The following is a 25,606-nucleotide window of genomic DNA, read 5'->3' as shown; positions in this document are numbered from 1 at the left end:
GTATTAACAAGCTCAGCTCTGGAGCTTGTGGGAGATGTCCAAGCTGGTGATATGAATTTGGGAGTTGGTAGTATTTTAGATGGTACTTAGAGAAGCCTTAAGACCAGACGAAGGAGTGTGTGTTGATTGAGGAGAGAAGTTTAAGAACTGAGCATTGAGGGGCTGTGGTGTTTAGGGGTTGGGGAGAAGGAGGGGAAACAGAACAAGAAATAAGGAGGGAGCCGTCAGAAGGGGAAGAGGAAGAACTGGAGAGGGTGGTCTCCTGGAAGCCAAGGAAAGAAAGGAGGAGGAAGTGATCCACTGGGTGAGATTCAGCGGAGAGGTCAAGCACCAGAAGAAAAGAATGGATCCATTGCACTTAGCAGGTGACAATGGGTGACTGCTGGGAATGCCATTGTTAGGAGCGGTGCTAAATCCACAAGAGACAATGGGAAAATAAGACCTTAAGCACGGACAGCTTAGAGAAGCTTTACTGAGAAAGGCAGCTGAAAAAATGAAGCAGACACTGAAAACGAAATTAGAGTCCAAAGAATTTTGTCTTTTTGTCTTTTTCTTTTTCTTTTTTTTTTTTTTTGAGATGGACTCTGGCTTTGTCTCCCAGGCTGGAGTGCAGTGGCATGATCTTGGCTCACTGCAACCTCCACCTCCCAGGTTCAAGCCAATTCTCTTGCCTCAGCCTCCCGAGTAGCTGGGATTACTGGTACATGCCACCACGTCTGACTAATTTTTGTATTTTTAGTAGAGATGGGGTTTCACCATGTTGGCCAGGGTGGTCTCGAACTCCTGACCTCAGGTGATCCGCCTGCCGCAGCCTCCCAAAGTGCTGGGATTACAGCCGTGAGCCACTGTGCCCAGCCAGTTTTGTCTTTTTAAGATGCATGAAATAACAGTGCATGTCTGCACTGCTGGGAAAATTCCAGAAGAAAAGGAGAAATGGATGATACAGGAGAGAGAAGGGTTGTGGAGTGTTGTCTTGCAGCAGGTGGAAGAAAATATGACTTGGTGTGCCAGTAGGGAGGCCAGCCTCAGACAGGAGCACTGGCCCCTCACCGTCAGTGATAGGAGGGAAGGTAGGGAATCTGGGCCCGAGCATGGGGAGGTGGCAGAGGCCTGTGTGGTGTCTTCTCCTATTGCTCACATTATTTTCAGTGGCCTAAGGCCATTGAGAATGAGGTGAGGGAGGAAGCACTGGAGGTTTGAGGAGAAAAGAAAGAGAAGGAGTGGACTGGAAGACTGGGAGAGAGAATAGAGAAGGGAAATATCGGGCGGTTGCCAGGCAGCATTAGGGCCCACTTGAGTTGTCCTTCTTAAGCTGCGTTCAGCTTTGGTGGTATAGCTGTAGACTCAGAAAAGTTGGCTTTAGCCAGTTTGGGGGCTTTGCCAGAAAATACATCAAGAAAGGAGAGAGTGGCCAGAGAGCTGTGGGAGCATGTAAGGAATGGATGATGATATTGATATGGATGTTGATTCATATGATGATGGCACTTGGGCTCTAAGGAGGGAAGTAAGGACCTGACGGGGGTAGGGATGTGAAAAGGTAGCAGGGTCTGTGTTGGAAGTTGAGGTTGAGTTTAAAGATTTTTAGGGGCAGGCGTGGTGACGCACACCTATATTCCCAGCTTTTTGGGAGGCCAAAGCAGGTGGATCACTTGAGCCCAAGAGTTTGAGACCTGCCTGGGCAACATAGCAAAGACCCCATCTATGCAAAAAATACAAACATTAGCTGGGTGTGGTGGTATGTGCTTGTGGTCCCAGCTACTCGGGAGGTTAAGGTGAGAGGCTTGCTTGAGTCCCAGAGGCAGAAGTTGCAGTGAGCTGAGATCACACCTCTACTTTCCAGCTTGGATGACAAAGTGAGACCCTGTCTCAAAAAAAAAAAAAAAATTGTTGGAACTAGAGAATTGGAAAGGGGAATTATTGGACTGTGGGGGCTTGATATTGAGGTCATGGAGGGGTGGAGTTATTGGCAATGACAGGGTCTGCCATATGATTGTCAAGATCATTGGCAGAGAGGGGTCAAGGAACTGAGGTGGTTACCAGGGTACTAAATGGCTCCATCATCTGTGTGGAAATCGCAGTCACCAAGAGAGTGAGGAGCTACATATTCAAGGAACGAAGGGAAGTGGCCAGGGCTGGGGTGGTCTGTAATGATCACAATGAGGAGGGACCTGGGGTGGTTTGAGCTGACAGCGTGGGCTTCGAAGCTGGGGAGAAAGTGTTGGAAAGAGAGAAGAAGGATCTTCCAGAAGAGGCTGCAAGACACAAGTAGGACAGCTAGATGAGGGAGAGGAAGCTTCCCTTGAGAGGGGCTTGGGGAAGCTGTGGCCTTGAGGGAGAGCTGGTTTCAGTAATATTGAGAAGGGGAAAGGAACAATCAGAGAAGAGGTTGAAGACATGGGGGCTTCTGTTGATAACTGGCTGTGAGTTATAGTCTTTAGTTTGTTTTGAGACAGAGTCTCATCCTGTCGCCCAGGCTGGAGTGCAGTGGTGCAATCACAGCTCACTAAAGCCTAGACCTCCCCAGGCTCAGGTGATCCTTCCACTGCAGTCTCCCAAGTAGTTGGGACCACAGCTGTGCACCACCATGCCCAGTTTTTTTTTTTTTTGTATTTTGTAGAAATGGGGCTTCACCATGTTGCTCAGGCTGGTCTTGAACTCCTGGGCTCAAGCAATCCTCCTTCCTGGGCCTCCCAAAGTGTTACAATTAGAGATGTGGGCCACCATGCCTGGCCAAAAGCCTGCTTCTGCTCTTGCTCCCTCACCCCTATCCCAATGTGCTCCAAGAAGAGTGATTCATTTAAAATCCTAATCAGATTATGTCACTCCCCAGCTTAATACCCTCTCCTGGCTTTCCATCTTAGAACTCAGTCTGATTCCCTTGCTGCCAGGGCCTGCATACCAGGCTTTCTGTGATCTGGCCTTTCACCACTTCTCTGACCTCTCACGCCATTCTCTCCTTTGTTTACTCAACCCCAGACATCCTGATTTAAGACTATGCTAAGCACGTGTTCCTGCCCCGGGGCTTTTGCATGTGCTATTTCCTCAGTCTAGTGCATTCTTCCCCACATCTTTCTATGGCAGACTCTTCCTCGGCTGTCTGGTCCTAGAGCACACATCTCTCTGCACCTGCCTACCCAGTGTTCAGTAGCCTCCCCTTACTCACAGTGACATTACTGTTTTATTTTCTTCATGGCCCATCACTATTAGGAATGACCTTACTTCTCTACCTCTCTTTATTGAAATGTGCTCAGAAAAACATAAGTTAAATGAATGAGATAGGCTGAGTGATTGGTCGACTCTACCAATAGCAGGTTAAGACTTGTGCCTTAAGTCTTATAAGACATTTTGAAGTCATGGAGCGATGGCCCTTCACAGCCATGTCAGATCATGTGGTTTCAGACAGCCTAGGTTCTGGCCTACAATGAAATGAAACTAAATCTCATATCTGTGACTCATGTGAAGCTCCCAGTACCATTCAAAATTAGGAATTCTAAAGGGGGATGTTTTCTTGCATCCCACTGTGTTTATTTTAAATGTCATGGATTTATTTAGACAAATAATTTATTTTCTCTGTTGAGAAGGTTGAGTTTTCTTGCATACATGTCTAGAAAGTGGAGTGGTGGGGAGAGGCAAGAAAACTATCTTCACTTCCTTCTGATCAGATGTTAAGAATAGGCATCCAGACTGGGCATGGTGGCTCACACCTGTAATCCCAGCACTTTGGGAGGCTGAGGCAGGTGGATCACCTGAGATCAGGAGTTCAACACCAGCCTGGCCAACATGGTGAAACTCTGTCTCTACTAAAAATACAAAAATTAGCCAGGTGTGGTGGTGCATGCCTGTAATCCCAGCAACACGGGAGGCTGAGGCAGGAGAATCACTTGAACCCAGGAGACGGAGGTTGCAGTGAGCCGAGATCCAGCCTGGGTGACAGAGTGAAACTCCGTCTCAAAAAAAAAAAAAAAAAAGAGAATAGGCATCTAGTATAAGTAGATAAAAAGCAATTAGATAAACAATGAGCTCTAAAAAGTCTAGTATTTTATTGTTGGAACCTCAGATCCAACCTGTGCTGAATTTGTCTGTGTGGGTGGAAAGTGAATTTTTGCAGGCTGAATATCTTGGGTTTGGAAGCAGTTTCTCAGTTTCTCCCATATTGCAAAGCATAGCACATGTGTTCAGTTACGGATTTCCACAAAACTGGCAATCCCGACCCAATGAACGGGTGAGGTTCCAAAAGTTCATTTGCAAGTTTGTTTGGCATGCAGAATGCATTTTCCCATAGAAACAATGTCATAAATTAAGGATTGATTCCCAAGCCAGCCCATAAAATCCAAAATTATTTAATTTCAACAAATATTTATTGAACACCTAATGAGAGCCTAATCTGGGGCATGAGATAGCTAGGTGGTATTGAGAGAAATCAGATGCCATTCTTGGCTTTAAGGAACTCGCATGCTAGCTGGGAAGGCAGACTTTTCAATGGCCAACATTCATTCATTCAATCCTACATCCAATCACAAACATTTTTTAAGCACAGCAGTGTGCTAAGTCCTATGCTCAGTGCTCAGGGTACGGTTCTTTCTTGTCTCTATAGAGCTTGCAGTCTAATGAGGGGATATAATGTGTATCAGTAGATTTCTGATCTAGTAATGCTGTACAACAAACAACCCCCAAATCCTTAGTAGTTTAAAAGAGCAAACATTTATTTACATTTTTTTTTTTGCTCATGGGTCAGCCTGTCAGCTATGGGAAGAAGGGTGGGGTCAATGTCAAGCTGAAGGTTGAGTTCAGGTCTGTTTCCCACGTTTCTCATTCTGTACATGCTCCTCTTAAGGCAGATAGAAGTAGCATGAGAGACCAAGCTAAACTAGACAACATGTTCTAAGCCCTGGCTGACATCATGCTGACCAATATTCCACTGATAAAGCAAGCTGCATGGCCAAGCCCTATATCCATGGAGTAGGGAAATATATTCCACCTACTCTAGTGGAAGATTCTGCAAAGTGACCTGGCAAAAATGTAGTGTGGGTGTGTCATTCTAGTACAGCATGGATTGAAGAATTGGGAACAATAATCCACTCTTATCAATAAGTAAAGGAGATGAATGAATAGAGTGTCATAAGGGCTAGCATGGGGGAAGTATAGGGTTTCATGGGGGCACATAAGAAATATCTAACCCAAACTTAACAGGTCAAGGAAGGCTTCCTGGAGGAAGGGATATCTAATCTGAACCTGAAGGGTAGGGGGATATCAGCTAGGTAAAGATGAGGCAGGGGAAGCTGGTGTAGGGATCAGGCTGTACAAAGGCCAGGAGAGCTTGGCCTGAAGCTCAGTGTGGATGAGCATACGGGAGAGCTGGGGGGTGTTGGGAGATGAGGGTGGCAAGATAGGCAGAGGCAGATGCAGGGAGGGTCCTGCAAGTCACATTAAAGCATTTGAATTTTGTTGGAAGGATCTTGGGGAGCCATTGCAGGGCTTTAATTAAAAGTGCGACCAGATCAAGTGAGTGTTTTAGAATGAGAACTCTGGGGTGCAAGGTGGACCGGAGGGGACTGAGAAGAGCTGGCAGATCAGTTAGCAGGTGGCTGTAAACCAGTAAGAGACCAGGGACTGAATTAGAGTGATAGTAGTGGTGAGGGAAGGAAGTGGGTGGATTAGAGAGCTATTTGAAAGATAGAATTGACAGGGCTTAGTGATTAATTAGATTCCCCTTTGAATCTGACACACTAAAAATAGGGCCACAAAATGAAAAATAAAATCTCAAGGTGGCCACTGTTTTTCTGGAAGATGTATCCTTTCTCCTTTGATCTCAGTCTTCATGAAGAAAACAAACAAGTGATACCCACACGTACACTTGATTCTTCCTGTGTCCCAGGCACTGGGCTAGGCACCAGGTTAGACCCCAAAAGATGGGCACCTGAGTCAAATGTGGGAGGGCTTCTGAGAGACACCAGCCCTGAGTCTCAGAGTGTGCAGTGGGGTGAGTTATTGCACTGAAGCTGGTGCTCAGATTACAGAGGAAGGAGTGCAGGCTTCTGGCTGGGGTGACCAGATGGACAGAGGTGTCGGTTACTGAGTAGGGAGTGTAGAAGGAGTAGCCTGTTTGGGCTGCATGGGAAATGCAGGGGGCGGACTTCCACACTGGCAACATGGGTAGGACAGCCTATGAGGACAGAGGAAAGGTCCTGTGTTTGTCTGTTTTTGCACTGCTATAATGAAATACCTGAGACTGGGTAATTTATAAAGAAAAGAGGTTAGTTGGCTCATGGTTCTGCTGGCTGTACAGGAAGCACGATGCTGGCATCTGCTCAGCTTCTGGGGAGGCCTCAGGAAACTTACAATCATGGCAGAAGGTGAAGGGAAAGCAGGGCACGTCTTACATGGCTGGAGCAGGAGGAGAGGGGGGTTGGGGAGGCACCACACACTTTTAAACAACCAGATCTCAAGAGAACTCACTTACCATCACGAAAACAGCACTGAGGAGATGGTGGTAAACCATTCATGAAGGACCCACCCTCATGATCCAATCACCTTTCACCAGGCCCCACTTCCAACATTGAGGATTACAACTGAACATGAGATTTGGGTGGAGATACAGATCCAAACCATATCAGGTCCCAAATGCATTTTGCTTTGGATAGATTCTGGGCTTTGTGTGACTTGCCAATTTCTTATCTCTGCCACTTCTACTCTTCTGTAAAGTGGCATTTATAATTGGCCAGGTATTGCAAAAATTGCTGGGATTACAGGCACATAATCCTGGGATTACAGGCACTTTGGGAGGCCAAGGTGGGTGGATTGCTTGAGCCCAGGAGTTCAAGACCAGCCTGGGCAACATGGTGAAACCCTGTCTCTATAAAAAATACAAAAATGAGCTGGGTGTGGTGGCACACGCCTGTGGTCCCAGCTACTCGGGAGGCTGAGGTGGGAGGATCATTTGAATGTTGGAGGTTGAGCCTTCAGTGAGCCGTGATTATACCACTGTGCTCCAGCCTAGGTGACAGAATGAGACCTTGTCTCAATAGTAATAATAATAATAATAATAATAATAATACCTGCCTCAGAGGTTTGCTGAGAGAATTAAATCACATAATGTACATCATCGTGGGCCCAGTGCCTGGCTCCTGGTAGGCAATGAAGTTGTGTCAACTGTCATTTGGTGGAAGCCCAAGGAGGCAGTCATTACTTGTCCCTGAGGTTGGGAAAGGCTTCAACGAGGAGATGGCCTTAACATTGGCCTTGAAGCCTGGGTAGACCTTCACAAGAGGAAGAGTGGTTGGGAGGCATTTCAGGCAGAAGAACCAGCGCAGTAAGAGGTCTGTGGAGAGACTGGCAGACGGAGTTCTATGCACTGGCTGTAGAAGGAAGGAAGTGGGTGGAGGTGCTGGGTGGGCTCTCAGGGTGGACCTTACTAGCGGGTGATGGGAACTCATGACAGGGTTTTAAGCAGAGGCCTTCCAGTGCCATATTTGTGGTTTAAAAAGATTATCCCGCTGGCAATGTGGAAGATGAACCACGTTAATCCAAGGCTCTCCCGGCCTCCCACCCCACACTTCCTGGGTCGCTTTCCTCTGGTGTGTTTTGTAAAGAGAGAGTTTATGTCACATCTCTTCCTGAGTCAGCTACTTGGTGGCTATTCTCCGAATTCATGTACCTCCCCATTGGGAGAAATAGTACGTCTCCCAGTGCATCCATGGGGCCCCACTTGCTCTGGTTTTAGTGCCACGATGGAATCAGGGCTGGGTCCTCTTCAGAAAATGGGCCCTACAGGAAAGAGCACACTTGCATTCACCCTCCCAGCCCTTCGTGCTCCACCCCGTACAGGGTATACACAGGTGGAGGCAAGGCCCCCAGGCATGCTGCTTATAAGGTATCTGTATGCGTCCTTCAATTATCTGTACAAATTTCACATTCACTCCATATTTTTCTACATGTTTCTTCCATGTTGATAGTTGGAAGACCTTCAAGCAGCCCCTGGTGGCTGTTTTTAGGTCTTCAGCTGCTGTTAGGCTGTTCCACGCATGAGATCATGAAAGAGATCATTTCTCGCCTAACAGCAGGGACCTGTGGTCAGTCTTCCTATCAGACTTTCTGAAGGGTTGGGAGTAACAGAAGGGTATTTTTAACACACGAGAGAAAACTGCGATCTGAATGCTAAACATATTTGTACCCAACACCCCAGAGTAACAAATGAAAAGAATTACATGAGTTGCTTGTGGACATATCCCAGCTCCTTTTTTTATCTTGCTCTCCTGTCTTGAGGGTTCTTCTCCAAGTGCCACTCCTTCCTCAAGCCCCCCAGGCCTATCATTAACCTGCTGGGACCCTTCCCACCAGGACTGTGATTGCCCTGAAACCTGACCAATATAATCCATGGTGCACAGTAATTTATGGCCATATTCTTCAGTAGCCTGAGTTAGTCTGTTCTTTCATCATGAGAGGTGAGCTACATACAGCAGAGAGGGCATGATAGGGCTTAGATGTTTTGTCTCCTCCAAATCTCATGTTGAAATGTGACCTCCAGTACTGGAGATGGGCCTGCTAGGCGGGGTCGGGTCATGGGAATGGATCCCTCATGAATGGCTTGGTGCTGTCTTCCGCAATAGTGGGTGGGTTCTCACTCTGAGTTCACAGGAGATCTGGTTGTTTAAGAGAGTGTGGCACCTGCCCCCTCACATTCTTGCTCCCACCCTAGCCATGTGACACACCTGTTCTTCCTTCGCTTCCAGCATGATTGGAAGCTTCCTGAGCCCCTCACCAGGAGCAGACATTACCCATGCTTCCTGTACAGCCTGTAAAATCATGAGCCAATTAAACCCCTTTTCTTTATAAATTATCCAGTCTCAGGTATTTCTTCATAGCTATGCAAAAAATGGACTAACACAGGGTCACGGAAGGCTTTGCAGTAGAAAAGTCCAGATGGATGTGACTGCTCCTCATTCAGAAGGCGGCTGCAGTGCCCCTTCCACAGGGAGCCTGCCTCGAGTCCAGGCCTGGCTAGGAGACAGCATGCATGGGTGGAGAAGAATATGCTTATCATACATTAGACACTACCTTGCACGTTCTGTGCCATGTTCCATTTAGTCCTCCTGGTACCCCATGAAGTAATCACTATTACAATCCCCACTTTATAGAGAACAGCCTTAGCTTGTGTATAGTTTCCCACAGCTGCAGAAACAAATTCCCACAAAATTGGCAGCTTAAAACAACATGCACTTGTGATCTTACAGTTCTGGAGGTCACAAGCTTGCAATGGGTTTCACTGGGCTGAAACCAAAGCATTGACAGGGCTGTGCTCCTTCTGGAGGCCCTTCTTTGCGTTTTCCAGCTTTTGGAAGCAGCCAGCATTCCTTGGCTCATGGTCCCTTCCTGCATCTTCAAAACCAACAGTGTGGCATCATCAGATTACACTGGGCCCACCCAGATAATCCAAAATAATCTGCCCATTTTAAGATCCTCAACTTACTCACATCTGCAGAGTCCGTTTTGCCATGTGCTATGGTTTGAATGTATCCCCCAAAGTTCATGTATTGGACACTTAATCCCCAGTGCAACAGTTTTGAGAGGTGGAACCTTTCGGGCGTGATTAGGTCATGAGGACTCTGTCCTCATGAATGGATTAATGACATTATCACAGGAGTCGGTTAGTTATTGCAGGAGTGGGTTACTTATCACAGGAGTGGGTTCCTGATAAAATGATACATTAGGCCCCCTTCTCTCTCTCTCTCTCTCTCGTGCTTTCTTGCCCTTCCACCATGGAATGATGCAGCAAGAAGGCCCTCACCAGATGCAGGCCCCTTGACCCTGGACTGCCCAGCCTCTAGAACTGTAAAAAATAAATTTCTTTTCTTTATAAATTTCCCAGTTAGTAGTATTCTGTAATAGCAACACAAAACGAACTGAGACACCATGTAAGGTGACACAGTCACACGTTCCAGGGATTAGGACGTGGACATCTTTGGGGGCCATTATTCTGCCTACCACTGGTTGTACAAGTAGTGGAAGCAGGATTCAACTCTAGGCTTAGCTCTAGCTCCTAAGCCATTAGAGCAAAACAAAGAGAAACAGGCAAGGGACATTATCCCTCATGGCAGTGGGTGGAGAGGGGAGAGCCTGGAGCAAATGGCCGTAATGGAGCATTTGTGATAACTGCTATGTATAAGAAAGACATGGCACTCAGGGCCCACCTGAGTTGGAGAAAACCCTCCATCTTGAAAGATTAGGCAACCATGCATTCATTTAACAGGTATTTACTGAGTACCTGATATGTGTCAATCACTGTCCTAAGCACTGGGATTCTAAGCACTAGCAGTGAGTAACACAGATCAAAATCCCTCTACACGTATGTTCATTGCAGCACTATTCACAATAGCAAAGACATGGAATCAACCCAAATGCCCATCGATGATAGACTGGATAAAGAAAATGTGGTACATATGTGCCATGGAATGAAAAGGAATGAGCAGCCATGAAAAGGAATGAGATCATGTCCTTTTGGGGATGTGGATGGAGCTGGAAGCCATTATCCTCAGCAAACTAACGCAGGAACAGAAAACCAAATACCGCATGTTCTCACTTATAGGTGGGAGGTGAACAATGAGAACACATGGACACAGGGAGGGGACAACACACATAGGCCCCTGTCAGGGGGTAGGGTCGGGGGAGGGAAAGCATTAGGATAAATAGCTAATGCAAGCTGGGCTTAATACCTAGTTGATGAGTTGATAGGTGCAGCAAACCACCCTGGCACACATTTGCCTATGTAACAAACCTACACATCCTGCACATGTACCCTGGAATTTAAAATGAAAATAAAAATTAAAAAAAAAATCCCTGCCCTCATGGAGTTCCCTCTAGTGAGGTGTTTTAGTGTCCCAAGGCTGCCATAACAAATTACTAGCAACACAAATTTATCCTCTCCCAGTTCTGGAAGCCAGAAGTCTGAAATCAAGGTGTCAGCAGAGCTGGGCTCCCTCTGGAGGCTATAGGGGCAAATCCTTCCTCACCTCTCCCAGCTCCGGGTGGCTCCTGGTGTTTCTTGGCTTGGGGTAGGATAACCATATCTGCCTCGGTCTTCACATGGCCTTCTTCTGTGTGTCCAAATCTCCCTCTCTTTCTCCTAGAAAATTCCCATTCACTGGGACACCCTAAATCCAGGATGATTTCATCGCGACATCCTTAGCTCATTACATCTACAAAGACCCTATTTCTACATAAGGTCACATTCTGAGGTTCTGATGGGCATGAATTTGGGGGAACACTCTTTAACGCACAGCATGAGGGAAGATGGACAGTGTAAAAATAAATGAGGAAAGAGAGAACATGTCACAGAGTAAACAGGGCTGTGAAGAAAAATAAAGCAGAGAAAGGAAATGGGGAGCGCTAGTTAGAGGCAGGGGGCGCTAATTTAAACAGGGGGCCCTGGAAGGCCTCAGTGAGAAGGGGCATCTGAGCCAAGACCCGAAGGGACACACTCAGTTTTGGGGCTATCCGCCTTCATAGGCTATTGCACTACTGAGCGGAATGGCCGACAATTTGAGACAGAAGAGCCTTCCTCCTTTCTTTCCAATCCGGGATGTGTCCTTGTGCAGATCTCAAGCTTGACGTCTGTGCGGTGACACTTCTTTATGGTCCAGTGCGGCTCTAATGACAGCAACAATGATAATAATGGAATTGGGGACGGCCCCTCCTCGTGTGAGGACCCCATTGTGCTGACTAATTGTGTAGAAGCAAGTAGGACAACTGTCTGTGGCGTGGAAGCGGTGGGGAGCAAAGAGGAATATGTTCTTTGGGCCTCGGGGAATTACTGAATTACTGTGGTGTGGGCTGAATCCATGCATCTGGGTTACTGCGAATGCTGGAAGGGATTTGGGGGGCTTTCCAACACCAGAAGGGGTCTGGGAGTCAACCTGTGTCCTGTGGGTTCTCCACCTCTGTTTTCAGCTGTGAGAGGAGCTATGAGTTCTATGTGTTTCAAAGCAGAAGGCAAAGAGGGGATAGCAGTGCTAAGGGACACCTCTCCACCCTTGGTGTCCCAGACAATTGGCACTGGGAAAGTGCTCGCTGTGCTCAGAAGACAAGTTTGTTTTTTGTTTTTTGTTTTTTGGTTTTTTTTTAGATGGAGTCTCACTCTGTTGTCAGGCTGGAGTACAATGGCACAATCTCAGCTCACTGCAACCTCCGCCTCCCAGGTTCAAGTGATTCTCCTGCCTCAGCCTCCTGAGAAGCTGGGACTACAGGCGCGTGCCACCATGCTCGCCTAATTTTTGTATTTTTAGTAGAGACGGGGTTTCACCATGTTGTTCAGGATGGTCTCGATCTCTTGACCTTGTGATCCCCCCACCTTGGCCTCCCAAATTGCTGGGATTACAGGCGTGAGCCACCACGCCCAGCCGGGTTTGTTTTTTGTTTAGTGGAGCTAGTAACTGACGTTCTCGGACCTCAGCCTCCGTGCTACTTACCTGCACCATCTCTAATGGATGCTGTCTGACGTCCAACAAGCACCATTAAGAACATCCCTTTTAGTAAATATATGTTGTAATGGAATAGATTTTTTTTGAAATGACCGTATCTCAGGCAGCATGCACTTTCATAAGAATGTATTGATTGGCCTTTAAATATTCCTCAAATGTTTTCACTTGTCTCTGTGACCTAGTATTTGTTCTGTTCCCAGCATCTCCTCCATATCCAAACACAACGTTCAGGTCTTCATTCGAAGCCTTCCTGCCAGTCTTGTTTTTTGCTTTTTAAACATTTTGATTCTTTTATTCTGCTATATGGAGGGTGCACTGTTTCTGATAGGCCAAATGTGGGATTTGATATTGCTTTCAGGAGGATCGGGTTTTAATATCATTGCCACCTGTTTAGTGGTGGAGAAACTGAGGCCCACAGAGGCTAAGGAATGTGGCCCCCAGTTACACAGGGAGTATATGGGAGAGCAGCTTTGAACCCAGACCTTTCTAACTCAAGAGGTGTCATTTTCCCATTTTTATTTCCGTGCTGCTGTTTTTTAAAATGGCTCCCCTAAATTATTTAGTTCATGGTTTGCATTTGGAAATAAACACCAACTTTTAGTACACTCATCGCCCACAAAAGAACCACATGGAGCGAAGGCCACAAACCCATTTTGTGTGAGTGTTTCAGTCTGCAAATGTGTTTTTTATGTGCTAAATAGCTCAAAGTTTCAAGACAAAGGCTGTTTTTCCACCACGCCAGTGAACAGGCCAACCTAGTGAACAAAAATCAATGAAATGACTTCTGCTGGTATCACTGAAACACAGACAAGAATTTAGCCATTTTAAAATTTCCTTCTTAATCCAATTCAATTACCTTTTGTTGAATCCCACCCATGGGCCAGGTCCTGTACTAGGCCCTGGGGAAAACAAAGATGAATGAGAGTCTACTCTGATGAAGCTCACAGGTGAGTATGGGAATAATTTCAATACACTGTGCAAAGTGCTCTAATAGCTGGTACCCAAGGTATGAAAGGACTCCAAAGAACCCTTTAATATTTAGGAGGAAAGAGAGTTGTGATTAAGAATCCTCCAAGAAGCCTCGAATTATGTCTGCCTCCTTACATAGAAAAGGCATGTTGGGCATTGAGCTGGTGTGTGAGCAATGCCAAAGGGCATCTGGTCAACCTCATTGCCCAAATCCCTTTCTCGTCACTACCATTTTGTCTTTGGCTTGTGTCATCCAATTTTTTGCCTAAATTTTCTGTTCCATTTTCCCATATAATATAATAATAATAACGAATATTTATTGAGGCATAATTGTAAACTCTTAGAACAGATGTACATTTTTCTCCCAACTTCATCAGGTGAAAACTATTATTTGCATTTCTGCAGATGGAGAGCCTGAAACACAGAGAGGGCACATGTCTTGCTTGAGGTCACCAGCTTGCAAATGGCACAATCAGTATCCTCCTTCCTTCACTAAGTTCTAGCCAAGCTGGTCTATTTCATCAGTTCCTTGCAGAGACCATGCTTTAAGTGCACTCAGATACTTTGCACATGCTGTTCCTTCTGCCTGGAATGCTCTTCCCACTACTTTTTTTTTTTGAGACCGAGTCTTGCTCTGTCACCCAGGCTGGAGTGCAGTGGCATGATCTCAACTCACTGCAAGCTCTGTCTCCAGTTCAAGCAATTCTCGTGCCTCAGCTTCCCAAGTAGCTGGGATTACAGGCATGCACCACCTCACCCAGCTAATTTTTTGTATTTTTATTACAGACAGGGTTTCACCAGGTTGAGCAGGATGGTCTTGAGCTCCTGGCCTCAAGTGATCTGGCCTCCCAAAGTGCTGGGATTACAGGCATGAGCCACTAACACCGGCCTCTTCCTACTACTCTTGACCCGACTACATGGTTCTCACCCTTGAATGCTTAGCTGAAATGCCATCTTTCTTCACTAGCCTGTCTAAAGTGGGTTCCTTTCTACTATATCTTTGGTTTCTGCAGAAGACGTACCTCAATTTGAAATTATTTTAAATGATTATTTGGTTTTTGTCTGTGTGCCTCTCTGGACTGTAAGCTCAATAAGAGAAGGAACTTAACTGGCTTATCCATTGAAGTGTCTGCAGTGCCTAGTGGAGTGTTTGGCATCCGATGGGCTCTCAGTTAATATTTGTAGAATGAATGCCAGGTATGGTCCTAGGCCCTGAGGGTGCAAAGGTGAATAAAGTGGGCCTTTCCCTTTGGGGGATTTACAGTGTAGCTGGAGAGACAGGCAGGCAATCAGCAACTAATGCAGTATGCTGTGTAGAGTAGGAGCATGTGTAAATGTCATGGGGACACAGAGGAGGGAGTGACTGCTTTGCTTGGAGTCTGAGCAAACATCATAGAGGAGGACACTGAAATAGCCCTTGAACAAGGAAGGTGATTTCACCAAGTGTTGCAGGCCCAGGGGCGTTCGGGGCAGTGGGGATAGCACACGCTTGGGAGGGCCTGGCCTCTTTGCCCTGTATGTGTTTATCAAATGCCTGCTCTCCACGAGGCACTATGGAATAGATATCAGGGATGGGTGTTTTTAGGAGCTTGCAGTCTAGATAGAGGGACAGACTCATCAACCAAACTTACCGGGGGATGAGTTTGAAGAGGAAGGCAGGGGCCAGATCACAGTGTCGGGGTCAGAGATGAGCATGGAAACATGTGTTGCAGGCTGAGGTGCTGAAAGGCATATAGACAGGAGAGTCTGGTATGGGAGAAAGGGTGTCATGAGAGTTTTTTAAGCAGGGAGTAACATCGTCAGCTCTGTGGTAAGAGTAATTCAGATGTTGATGTGGAGGTTGATGAGAGGAACAGGAAGTGGGAAGGGGGAGACCTCATTTGACTGCTGCAGGAACCCAGGTGAGAGGTGGGGGGTAAGCATGGGTTGTAGAGGATGCTTAGAATTAATAGGCCATGATCAGTTGGGTATAAGAGTTACCCAAACTAGCCAAAATAAGCATAAAGTTTTCTAATTTGATCCGCCATGCGGATTATTGCTCATTAAACCAGACCAGGTAGTGGTTCCCAACGTGTGTGACTAGAATTTCTCATCCCTCAGAACATCCTTCAACAAAAAAGCTGGAAGATGGTACATCATTCATTCTTGTCTTGGAAAGTTACAAAGCACAGTGGCATCTTCAAGGCTCTGAGAAGTCCTGCAGCAGAAAGACTTGTTTAATTTTATTTAACTAGTGTTTCCCAAGCTTCTTGGCAATACAACCCTACTTTAATATTAACACCCAAAACAAATCCAGGAACACAGTTTGAAAAATGCTGAGAAATTGAGTAAAACTTGTATTTTCCTATATGGCCATGTCTTGGAAGAATCTACTTGCTATTATGCTGGCATTTGTGATGTCGCTACCCTGGAAGCCTTTAAAATTTTTGAGCAATTAGGTGTAGTAGTAAGAGATAGGTGCCAGTGCCAGACACCATGCTAACTAACCGCTCTGCACCTCCGTTTCTCAACCTCTGGCATGGAGGTGGTAACAATAACACCTGCTTCATGGGCTGGTTGTGAGGATTACTGTGTTAATTCCCAGAAGTCCCCAGAAACAGTGCCTGGCCTATGGGCACTGGGAAGGTGCTATGGTTTGAAAATGTCACCTAAAAATCACGTGCTGGGAATTTAATCCCCAATGCAACTCTGTTGAAAGGTGGGACCTAATGAGAGGTGTTTAGGTCATGAGTGCTCTGCCTTTGTGAATGGATTAATGCCAATCATAGAAGGGCTTCAGGCTGCAAATTCAGTCTCTTTCTCTTGTTCACACGCTCATGCCCTCACTCTCTCTTGCTCTTCCACCTCCCGCTGTGGGATAATGCAGCAATAAGGCCCTCGCCAGATGCAGGCCCCTCGACCTTGGACTCTCCGGCCTCCAGAACTGTAAAAAATAAATTTCTTGTCTTTATAAATTACCCAGTCTGTGGTATTCTATTATAGCAACACAAAACAGACTAAGACAGATGGGCTCAGTCACTATTAGCTATTCTGAGAGGCAATATAGGTAGCTGATGAGACCACAGGCTTTGAGGCTACACTGCCTGACTTAGTAGGTCAGCTCCTCTGCTTACTATCCCTGTGACTTTAGGAAAGTAATATGGAACCAGCTATGCCTCAGTTTCCCACATTTGTGAAGCAGGGACAATTATTGCAGCTACTTAGAAGTTTGTTGTGAATAATAAATGAATCAAATCATGTGAAAAGACATTGCCTGGCATGTTAGATGTTTTTGCTTAAAAAAAAAAAAACTTCTAAATTGTCTCTGTTATTAGCATAATTTTATCATGTAGATTGACTTTCAGCTTCAGTGATGAAGATCCAATTTTTCAGCTTTCCCAGCAAGTTATTTTGGTCTTATGTTTTGGCATTCCCCTCTTAAAGAGTCTGGAGGCCTTTCTTTGAAGTTTAGTTTGTCACAGACTTCCTATTCTCTTCCATTCAGTAGACTTTGTTTTCCTCATCTCGTGGATTGGCAATTGTAAAGAAAGTCCCCCGATTCTGGAGACCACCTGGCCCCTCCACTGGGCTCTGTGCCTCCCTAAAAATGCAGACATCTGTTTCAAATCACTTAGCAAAAGACCTTGGGATGCTCTTATAGCAAAGCCCTCCCCCAGCATGGATGCAGTCTCTTGTTTCCTGGGAGAGAGAGAAGCTGGATTGTCTCCTTGTTAAAAGTTTTCTGATATTATATCAGTGTAGAATCTTTGGAACAGTTCACACTAACCCCCACATTCAAGCCACTTACCTGATATGTAGTTATCAGATTCCTTCAGGGACTGTCTGCTCTTGGTGAACAATTAGATTAGAGGATGCTGATGAAATTTGAGTGGCAGGAAGTAGAAGTTACATTTCTGAGTTCAGAGTTTCTATTTCAAGGTTGAGTAAGTGGTAAATTTTTACTGCAAGATTCTAGCCTAATAGAGTCGGCTTCTCAAGGTCCCCCAGCCCAGCCCATGGGTATTTCACCTGCTTGGAAACTTCAGCTCCATTTCAGAGGTGGGCCTCCCTATTCTTTATGTTGGCATGAAAACAATTAATAATTTAAGCCGTGCCCATTAAAAAAATAGAAATGCTGTATAAATACAATACTGTAATAATAAATTTAAAAGTCGATCCAGCTGGGCACAGTTCCCAGACTACCAGCTGAGCAGAAACACAAATAAGTAAAGAAGAAAACTGCTATATAATGCAAATGGCTACAATCTCATTGTTTTCTGCTATTCTTTATTGCAAATATATAGTAGTAAAGTTACATTATGGATAAGTAGGTTTTGTGGGCTAACCTGGAAACCTAATCACTGTTTATAACATTATTTCTATGGGGGAAAAATGCATTTTATATTAGAAACAGATGGTTTGCAAGAAAAATTTTTTGGGAATAGAATGGATTTCTACGTCCAGGGCCGCCTGAAATTCTAACCTCTTGCTAGTTGTGTGGTTGTGTTGTATTCACAGCTAGTGATAGAGGAAAATTAGAGGCCTCTCAGAATCCCCACTTCTGTGTTCTCCCCCAAATCCTTGCTACCCTCTTCATCCTACAGTCTCTGCCTTACCTTCTGTCTTCTCTGTTTCTGAGGTCCCCATCCCTGTGTCCTCGTCCTGGCCCAGCTCCACCCTCCAACCACTGGTTGAGGTCCCAGGAAGCCAGGAGGAGCTATGAATGTCCTCTATTAAGTGGTGGTTAGGATCTATAGGAAGGCATGCAGCCAGGGGGCCATGTTTGTGGGCTCTGAAATCAGACTTCTGCCACTTGGCAGCTGTGTGGCCTTGATATGTTACTGTACTTCTCTGAGCTTCTGTTTCATCCATAAAGAGTGAGGTTGTTGTGGCTGCATAGTATTCCATGGCACACCATCGCAAGGACAAAAAACCAAACACCGCATATTCTCACTCATAGGTGGGAATTGAACAATGAGAACTCATGGACACAGGAAGGGGAACATCACACACCGGGGACTGTTGTGGGGTGGGGGGAGGGGGGAGCGGGGAGGGACAGCATTAGGAGATATCCCTAATGCTAAATGACGAGTTAATGGGTGCAGCAAACCAACATGGCACATGGATACATATGTAACAAACCTGCACATTGTGCACATGTACCCTAAAACCTAAAGTATAAAAAAAAAAAGTTTACACACACACACACACACACACACACACACACACACAAAAGAGTGAGATTGTTGTGAGAATTAACTGCAAATGCTCCCAGCAGTGCCTGGCACACAGTACTGTTCCCTCCATGCCAGTCTGTGGTGGGGTAATTATTCAGGGATATTATGGGTTACACGTATTTCTATGAACCCAGGAAGCAAACCCACTGTATAGAAAGACTTTCTAAGTTTCAGACAGTGAACTTAGAAACAAGTGTCTGGGACCTTCCTGTCTATGACTTGGGGCCAGTGTAGGTTTGGAACTTTTTTTTTTTTTTTTTAAATCTGTTGGGGGTGAGGGAGGGGGCGGTTACATACTTATATAGTTGAATGCCAATATCAAACTCTAGTATTATCTCGAATACTTTAAGCTCTACAGCAGATTTTATAGCAAACTAACAAGAACAGCTTTCTTAAATAGTTTCATTGACTGAATTGTTTCTACATACAGTGTTTTTCACATAAGGGAAGTCTTTTTAAATTAACTTTTTGGTTTGGGGGATTTTTTTTTTCTTCAGGCAATCTTTTCTTTGCATTTGGGCAGGTTCTGTTTTCTAATTTGCAAATAGGCTTGTGTCTGCCTGCAGGCTTTATCATGAAAGTATTCGTTCTAACTGGAAATAAGGACTAGAAAAATAAAATACTGACTGGGAGTCTGAGGACTTTGGGATAGATCCTCAGTAGAGGATGGAGCAAAAGTAATAATAAGTCAAGAAAGCAAACATATCTCTACCAGTTTCCCTAGAATATGTCTATTCTTATCCAAATCCAATTTTCCTCCTATTCTTGGCCTGAAGAAATTGAAATGAAGCCATTAAGATATCAGCCTATCTGAGAGTACATCACTGAAGAATCAGCCTCAATAAGAGTCCTGTGTGACAATGAGATTTTAATTTAATTAGGGCAGTGGCTCAAGTGTTTATGCACTTGACCATTGCTCTTGTTGATACGCAGGAATTAGAGTGATAGCTTTCAAAAGGAATTATTTCAGAGTAACTAGCTTTGTTTACTAAAATATGGGAGCTATAAGATCTGCTCTGTAAGAAATGTAAATGTGTGAGTAATATGCTGTCATGAAGATTTTATAATCTGCAATATTTGAGAAGTAATAAGATACTGTTGTTGGCTGGCCATCTGGTTATACATACTTGGTGTCATGGTTTGCTTTTTATTTTTTCATTTTTTATTTTTACTGGTGAGAGGCAAGGAATAGGAGTTCAGAGGTGGTGGGTTGTTTATATATATATATATATATAAACAAGGAATTTATGTTTAGTTGCTTAACATGGTTAGATTTTGTTTTCGCCTTATGCAAAATAAAAAATGGAAGGTTCATTATATATTTTCTTTTATCTTTTTTTTTTCAAAAAGTAAAATGGAAACCTCACCCCCTAATTTGGTCCCCAGATTTAAACTTTTAGCTTATTTTATTTTAAAAATAGTCTCTTTGGCATAAGGAGGAGTCAGACATGAGTTAAAACTCTAGAAAGAAAAATCAGCAATGGAAAAGACCTATAGAGATTTTATATTTCATCCTTTCATTCAAAAATATTTATTGAAACCCTAGTATTTGCATATCATGCTGCCAGACACTGAGGGATTTGCTAAAGAAATATTAAAGACCTTCTCCCTTCTTTGAGGAGCTTAGAGCTTACTTGGGGAGAACTGAGATAGACTTATGAAACAGTTAAGTTGTAATTCAAGGCAGCATATGATTAAATACCGAAATATGTACTTCCGACAAGAAATGCTATAGGAGTTCAGAAAAGGGAGTGATAACTCAGTGGCACTACTGTTTTCTGCCTACAAATTGGCAAATTGTAGCACTATTTGTATGAAATATTTTACACTTGTTTTTTTGGCAGCCTTAGGCTTTGACTCCCAGGCAGCATTAAGAGCCAACAAAAATATTTGTACTCCAGTCTCTTCGGAATTGGCTTATTTTTTTTTCTTATAGGCAGAGGAAGTGCCTTACACAAACCGGAGTGCCCATGAGAGGCAGGGAGTTTTTGACAGTCATGATCTATTTCAGATACAACCGAAAGAACCAGCTTCGTCATTCTGTTTTTCAATCCAGCAGTGCTTGTCTCTCCGTTGCAAACTCTCTCTGACATTAAGAGGCGGTTTAATTTGAACTTAATGTCCGTGACGGAAGAGCTAGCCATCAAGGGTCAGATAAATTTATGGCTTTGGAGAATTGCTGATGAAAATCCCCATGGTTATAATGTTGGAGAAGAAACTGACACAGATGTAGTGGGAGGTGGAACACAGATGTGCTTATTGGAAGCAGGGTTCCCCAAATGTCAGAAGCCAGTGACATGCTAAAGGTATTGTGCTTGGGGATGACGTTTAGTGAAACTCACTGACTTCCTGTTCTATTTTTGCCATATTCAAATTAACACAGAGCTCAAAGATGAAGCCATGAGGCCTAAATTCTTAAGAATTAAGAGAGAGAGAGAGTAGAGAAAGGAGAAAAAATAAAACCTTTAGGAAGCCAAATACACTATTTGGGCCCATCCCTTCCTCATTCTGCTCGGATCCCCTCCGGGACTCCCTGTAGCTGAATGTGGTCATCATTTGGTTGCTTTTCAATCTTATGATTCATGTGTTTTCAGTTTCTTTTAAAAATTCACCATCACTGGTTTACCACCCCTGCATTTTAATCTTCAGCCTTGAGGAGGTGTAGTACTAGAAATATTTCGTTCTTTCCTTGACACTATCAATGGAGTATCTGTGGAGTCCAACACCCTTTGGCGATAACATGCTATTGGTATTTGTTCTTCTTGCCAGGTTGGTGCCCCGTCTGGTGAGGCAAGTGTTCCCAAGTTAGTGTGACCTAGAGTGACTGACACATCAAGCAAGCCAGTGATCTCACCACTCGGCTTCTGAGCATCTCTTTATCAAAGTAGTTGGTCCTGGCCACAGCTTAAGACTTATCTGGGTCATCCTCTGAGCTGGCTGACTTGGGAAAATGGCCCTGGAAAAATGTTTCACCTATATCTTTTGATATAATTTGGTATCTGTCTAAATAAATGTTATGTAGCAGATGGTTATGGAATGTCTTATCAAATTCTTAGGCAGACTCTGCCCTTGAAATATTTCTATTTAATTATCATACTGCAAAGCACAAAATAGTAACTTTATTTTTTTTAAACAAAATCAAGTTACACAATAGGTTGATATTCTGAGAATGAATAGCAAACCTGAAATTTATACAATATGTGAACTCTTCCTTGAGCTGTTCTTTGCTAGGTATTTCTAAAAGGGAGCTCCTTATTTCAGAATCCATGGGAGGATGTGTTTTGGATATATTTGGCGATGTCATCTTGAGAGATGGCTCAGGAGTCGAAGTTCAACATGTTGTCTACATTTGTTCTTTGCTCCTAGACATGATGGAAAAAAATGCTCTGCTGTTTTCTTGTTGCTTTTCATGGTTTTAACATCATGTTCCTATTCTCACTCAAATCAATAATCCACTGTACAAAGTCTGGCATTTTGTATTGAAGCCAAGTATAAGAAAATTTTAACTAATGCACATATGGGGTCGCTGTTTTAACTAACACACGTATGGGGTCGCTGTTTTGTTGCCTCTTTTTTTAGGTGCACTTTTCAAGGAGATTGTGTACATTCAGAGAACTTAGAAAACTGGCTGGATATTTCGTCTGGAGCAAAAAAGTGCCCCAAAATTCAGATAATTCGAAGCAGTAAAGACAAGGTAAGAGGAAAGATTTTAATTTGTCCTCGTTGTATTGTCTCATTTTACACAGCGGATGCTAACTTCCTTCTGTGTGTAAAATATCAATTAGCAATCAAACATGCTTAGTGATAGCACTCCATTCATTTAGCACTCATTAACGAATATTGAGTGCCTACCAGATGCCATCCACTCTGCGAGGTGCTGGGGATACAGCGGTAACCAAGTCACATCATGGGCCTGCTCTCATGGAGTTTGTCATCTTATGGAGCTGAAGATGACTCTCAATGGTTGAACTGGAAGAAAAGTTGGACTTCTAATGTCGTAGAAATACATATTCCTTTTGAAAATAGAGAAAAAGGAAGTTTAGATTCATGGTCAACGAGATTCCTTAAAGGTGGCTTAATTGCAAAATTTTGTTTAGTGTAATGGTCCCTTATCCTAATGTGTTGAGGCTTCCCCAGTAACCATCTTATGAACATAGCTTCCAACGGTCTTGGTAGAGATGGAGAGAAGACCAACATGGGCAGTGACTATTGCAAGTGAGGTCCTTTGGAAAGCCAGCGAGCCCTTGCTATGGCAGCACCACTCTTGACAACACATCAGTGCTGTCATTGGATGAGAGAAGGGAGCAAGGAGCATATTTCAGCATTTTCAAATGCACATGCCAACCGTGCCTTACGGGAAAAGGGAATTCCTGCCTTGCAATCTCAGTGGTGCTATAAGGAGACATTTTCTCCCTAATGATGGCTCTTGTGTTATGAATAATTGTACGGAATCCTCTGTTATGAATAATTGTACAGCAGCCAGCTGACCTGTCTCTTGAGCTCACTGTGTTCTGTTTGAATGCCACGTTAACAAGGAAATGGGCCACTTTCTCTTTTCCCTTACACTTTGCCATTTCAGAGAAATAGCAAGAACTTTACCACTTACGATGATTTAACATTTAATAAAGGAGAGCCAAAGTATTTAATGAGTGATAAATAATGAAATAATCAAGCTTTTAAGTCGTAACAGATCAGAGCTAACAGATTTAAAGTTATTTGGCTATTGTCACTTTCTGTTGTCTTCCTGGAGAAAAAAAATAAATAAATAACTTTCACACAAACTTCTACCAGCCCTGAATCAGAGTGAATAGATTTGGTGGAAAAGATTCTTAGGCATCTAAACATAGGTATATCCAAATTCTAATTTCTCTCATCAGTCTGAAAAATAGCCAAATTTGGCGCTAATAGAGAATAGTAGAAAGTAGAATACCATAATCCTTGAATATACCCAGGACTCTGATAAGTGGTTAAGATTCTGGAAGATTTTTTTTCTTATGTCATTTAAAAAAATTTAAGGATAATACTTCAGCTAAATGTAGTGGGAGGAAGTAGCTTGTTCATTAAATAAAAAGTGCTGCTTATACAACTTCCTTACCTAGCTAGGGGCTATTACAAATTAATCTCTGTTTATATCTGGTCTGGAACATTTCGAAAACTGCTTACCACCCAAACAACCACTGGTGTTTTCTTCCTCGCCCTAAGTCCCACTGTGGTTTACCCTATTTTTCCCAGAGACTTCCCACACAGCCACTGCCTCACTCTCTCCAGCTCACCACCACTCTCAAAGAAGATAAGAAGTTCCTAATTTGATTAAAGCTGTCCTTTGAAACCAACTTCGGACTAATTATTTTAATAGTGTTGATAAGTCATCTGATTCTATCTCTTGATCACATTATTTCAAAATATTTCCTACCCTATTGCCACCTTTGGCTTACCTGAAAATCTCAGGTCTTTGTTTAAATAAACCTGACCCTGACCTATGGAGATGGCAGTCTAGGGTCGTGTTCAGTTCCATCTATTAGCTCTATTCAAAGGCTGTTTGCTACCTGCCTATCATATGCCTAGTAACGTTCTAGTCACTTTGTAGGCAGAGAAAAACCTCCATATAATTCAGAACTTCTGTTCACAGAGGCTTTGTTTCTTTCCACAAAACAATTAAAAGATAGTACATCCTCATACTCCCTATGGGATCAGCATTAAAAAGAAATAAGTAGAGCAATTCCAGTTGTCCTGGAGGGATTTCTGTGAGGTTTTGTTGAGTAAAAACAGCAAGATGCATAAAAGTGTTCCTAGCATGGTCTTATATTGATCAAAAAATGTCCCTGTATATGTTTATGTATATATGTCTCTATATGATTATTTGATCATGGGCAAAAATATAGAAGAATTCATACAAGGTTATAAACATGGGCTTGCCTGGTGGAATGACTGATGTGGTGGAGAAGGAAAGCAGAGATATGTAATAAAAATAGAAAAGACACAGAAATAAAATTATTATTATTATTTATTATACTTTAAGTTGCAGGGTACATGTGCACAACATGCAGTTTTGTTAACATAGGTCTACATGTGCCATGTTGGTTTGCTGCACCCATCAACTCATCATTTACATTAGGTATTTCTCCTAATGCTATCCCTCCCCCAGCCCCCCACCTCCTGACAGGCCCCGGGGGTGTGATGTTCCCCACCCTGTGTCCAAGTGATCTCATTGTTCAGTTCCCACCTATGAGTGAGAGCATGCGGTGTTTGGTTTTCTGTCTTTGTGTTAGTTTGCTGAGAATGATGGTTTCCAGCTTCATCCATGTCCCTGCAAAGGACATGAACTCATCTTTTTTATGGCTGCATAGTATTCCATGGTGTATATGTGCCACATTTTCTTAATCCAGTCTATCATGGATGGACATTTGGGTTGGTTCCAAGTCTTTGCTATTGTGAATAGTGCCGCAATATACATACGTGTGCATGTGTCTTTATAGTAGCATGATTTATAATCCTTTGGGTATATACCCAATAATGAGATTTGCTGGGTCAAATGCTATTTCTAGTTCTAGATCCTTGAGGGATCGCCACACTGTCTTCCACAATGGTTGAACTAGTTTACACTCCCACCAACAGTGTAAAAGTGTTCCTGTTTCACCACATCCTCTCCAGCATCTGTTGTTTCCTGACTTTTTAATGATAGCCATTCTAACTGGTGTGAGATGGTATCTCATTGTAGTTTTGATTTGCATTTCTCCAATGACCAAATGACCAGTGATGATGAGCATTTTTGCATATGTCTGTTGGCTGCATAAATGTCTTCTTTTGAGAAGTGCCTATTCATATCCTTTGCCTACTTTTTGGTGGGTTGTTTGTTTTTTCTTATAAATGTGTTTGAGTTCTTTGTAGATTCTGGATATTAGCCCTTTGTCAGTTGGGTAGATTGCAAAAATTTTCTCCCATTCTGTA

At 43.7% G+C, this 25,606-nt stretch overlaps 1 protein-coding gene across 6 annotated transcripts in view; it reads left to right on the top strand.

Moving 5' to 3' along the window:
• The window catches only part of PLXNC1 (plexin C1), a 161,266-nt gene that overhangs the window by 39,298 nt on the left and 96,362 nt on the right, over positions 1–25,606 (top strand). For all 6 annotated transcript variants that reach the window (XR_004031922.1, XR_004031921.1, XR_004031923.1 and 3 more), the window contains one exon: positions 22,238–22,352. Coding sequence is in view for 3 of the 6 variants with exons in the window: in XM_003259494.3 (XP_003259542.2) it covers positions 22,238–22,352 (115 nt within the window). In the remaining 3 variants the exon portion in view is untranslated. The remainder of the gene's footprint in view (positions 1–22,237; positions 22,353–25,606) is intronic.

The sequence above is a fragment of the Nomascus leucogenys genome, chromosome 10 (assembly GCF_006542625.1).
Source record: "Nomascus leucogenys isolate Asia chromosome 10, Asia_NLE_v1, whole genome shotgun sequence".
NCBI classification, from domain to species: Eukaryota; Metazoa; Chordata; class Mammalia; order Primates; family Hylobatidae; genus Nomascus; species Nomascus leucogenys.
Note: the sequence above shows the minus strand (reverse complement) of the source record. Positions and strands in the feature narration are given on the sequence as shown.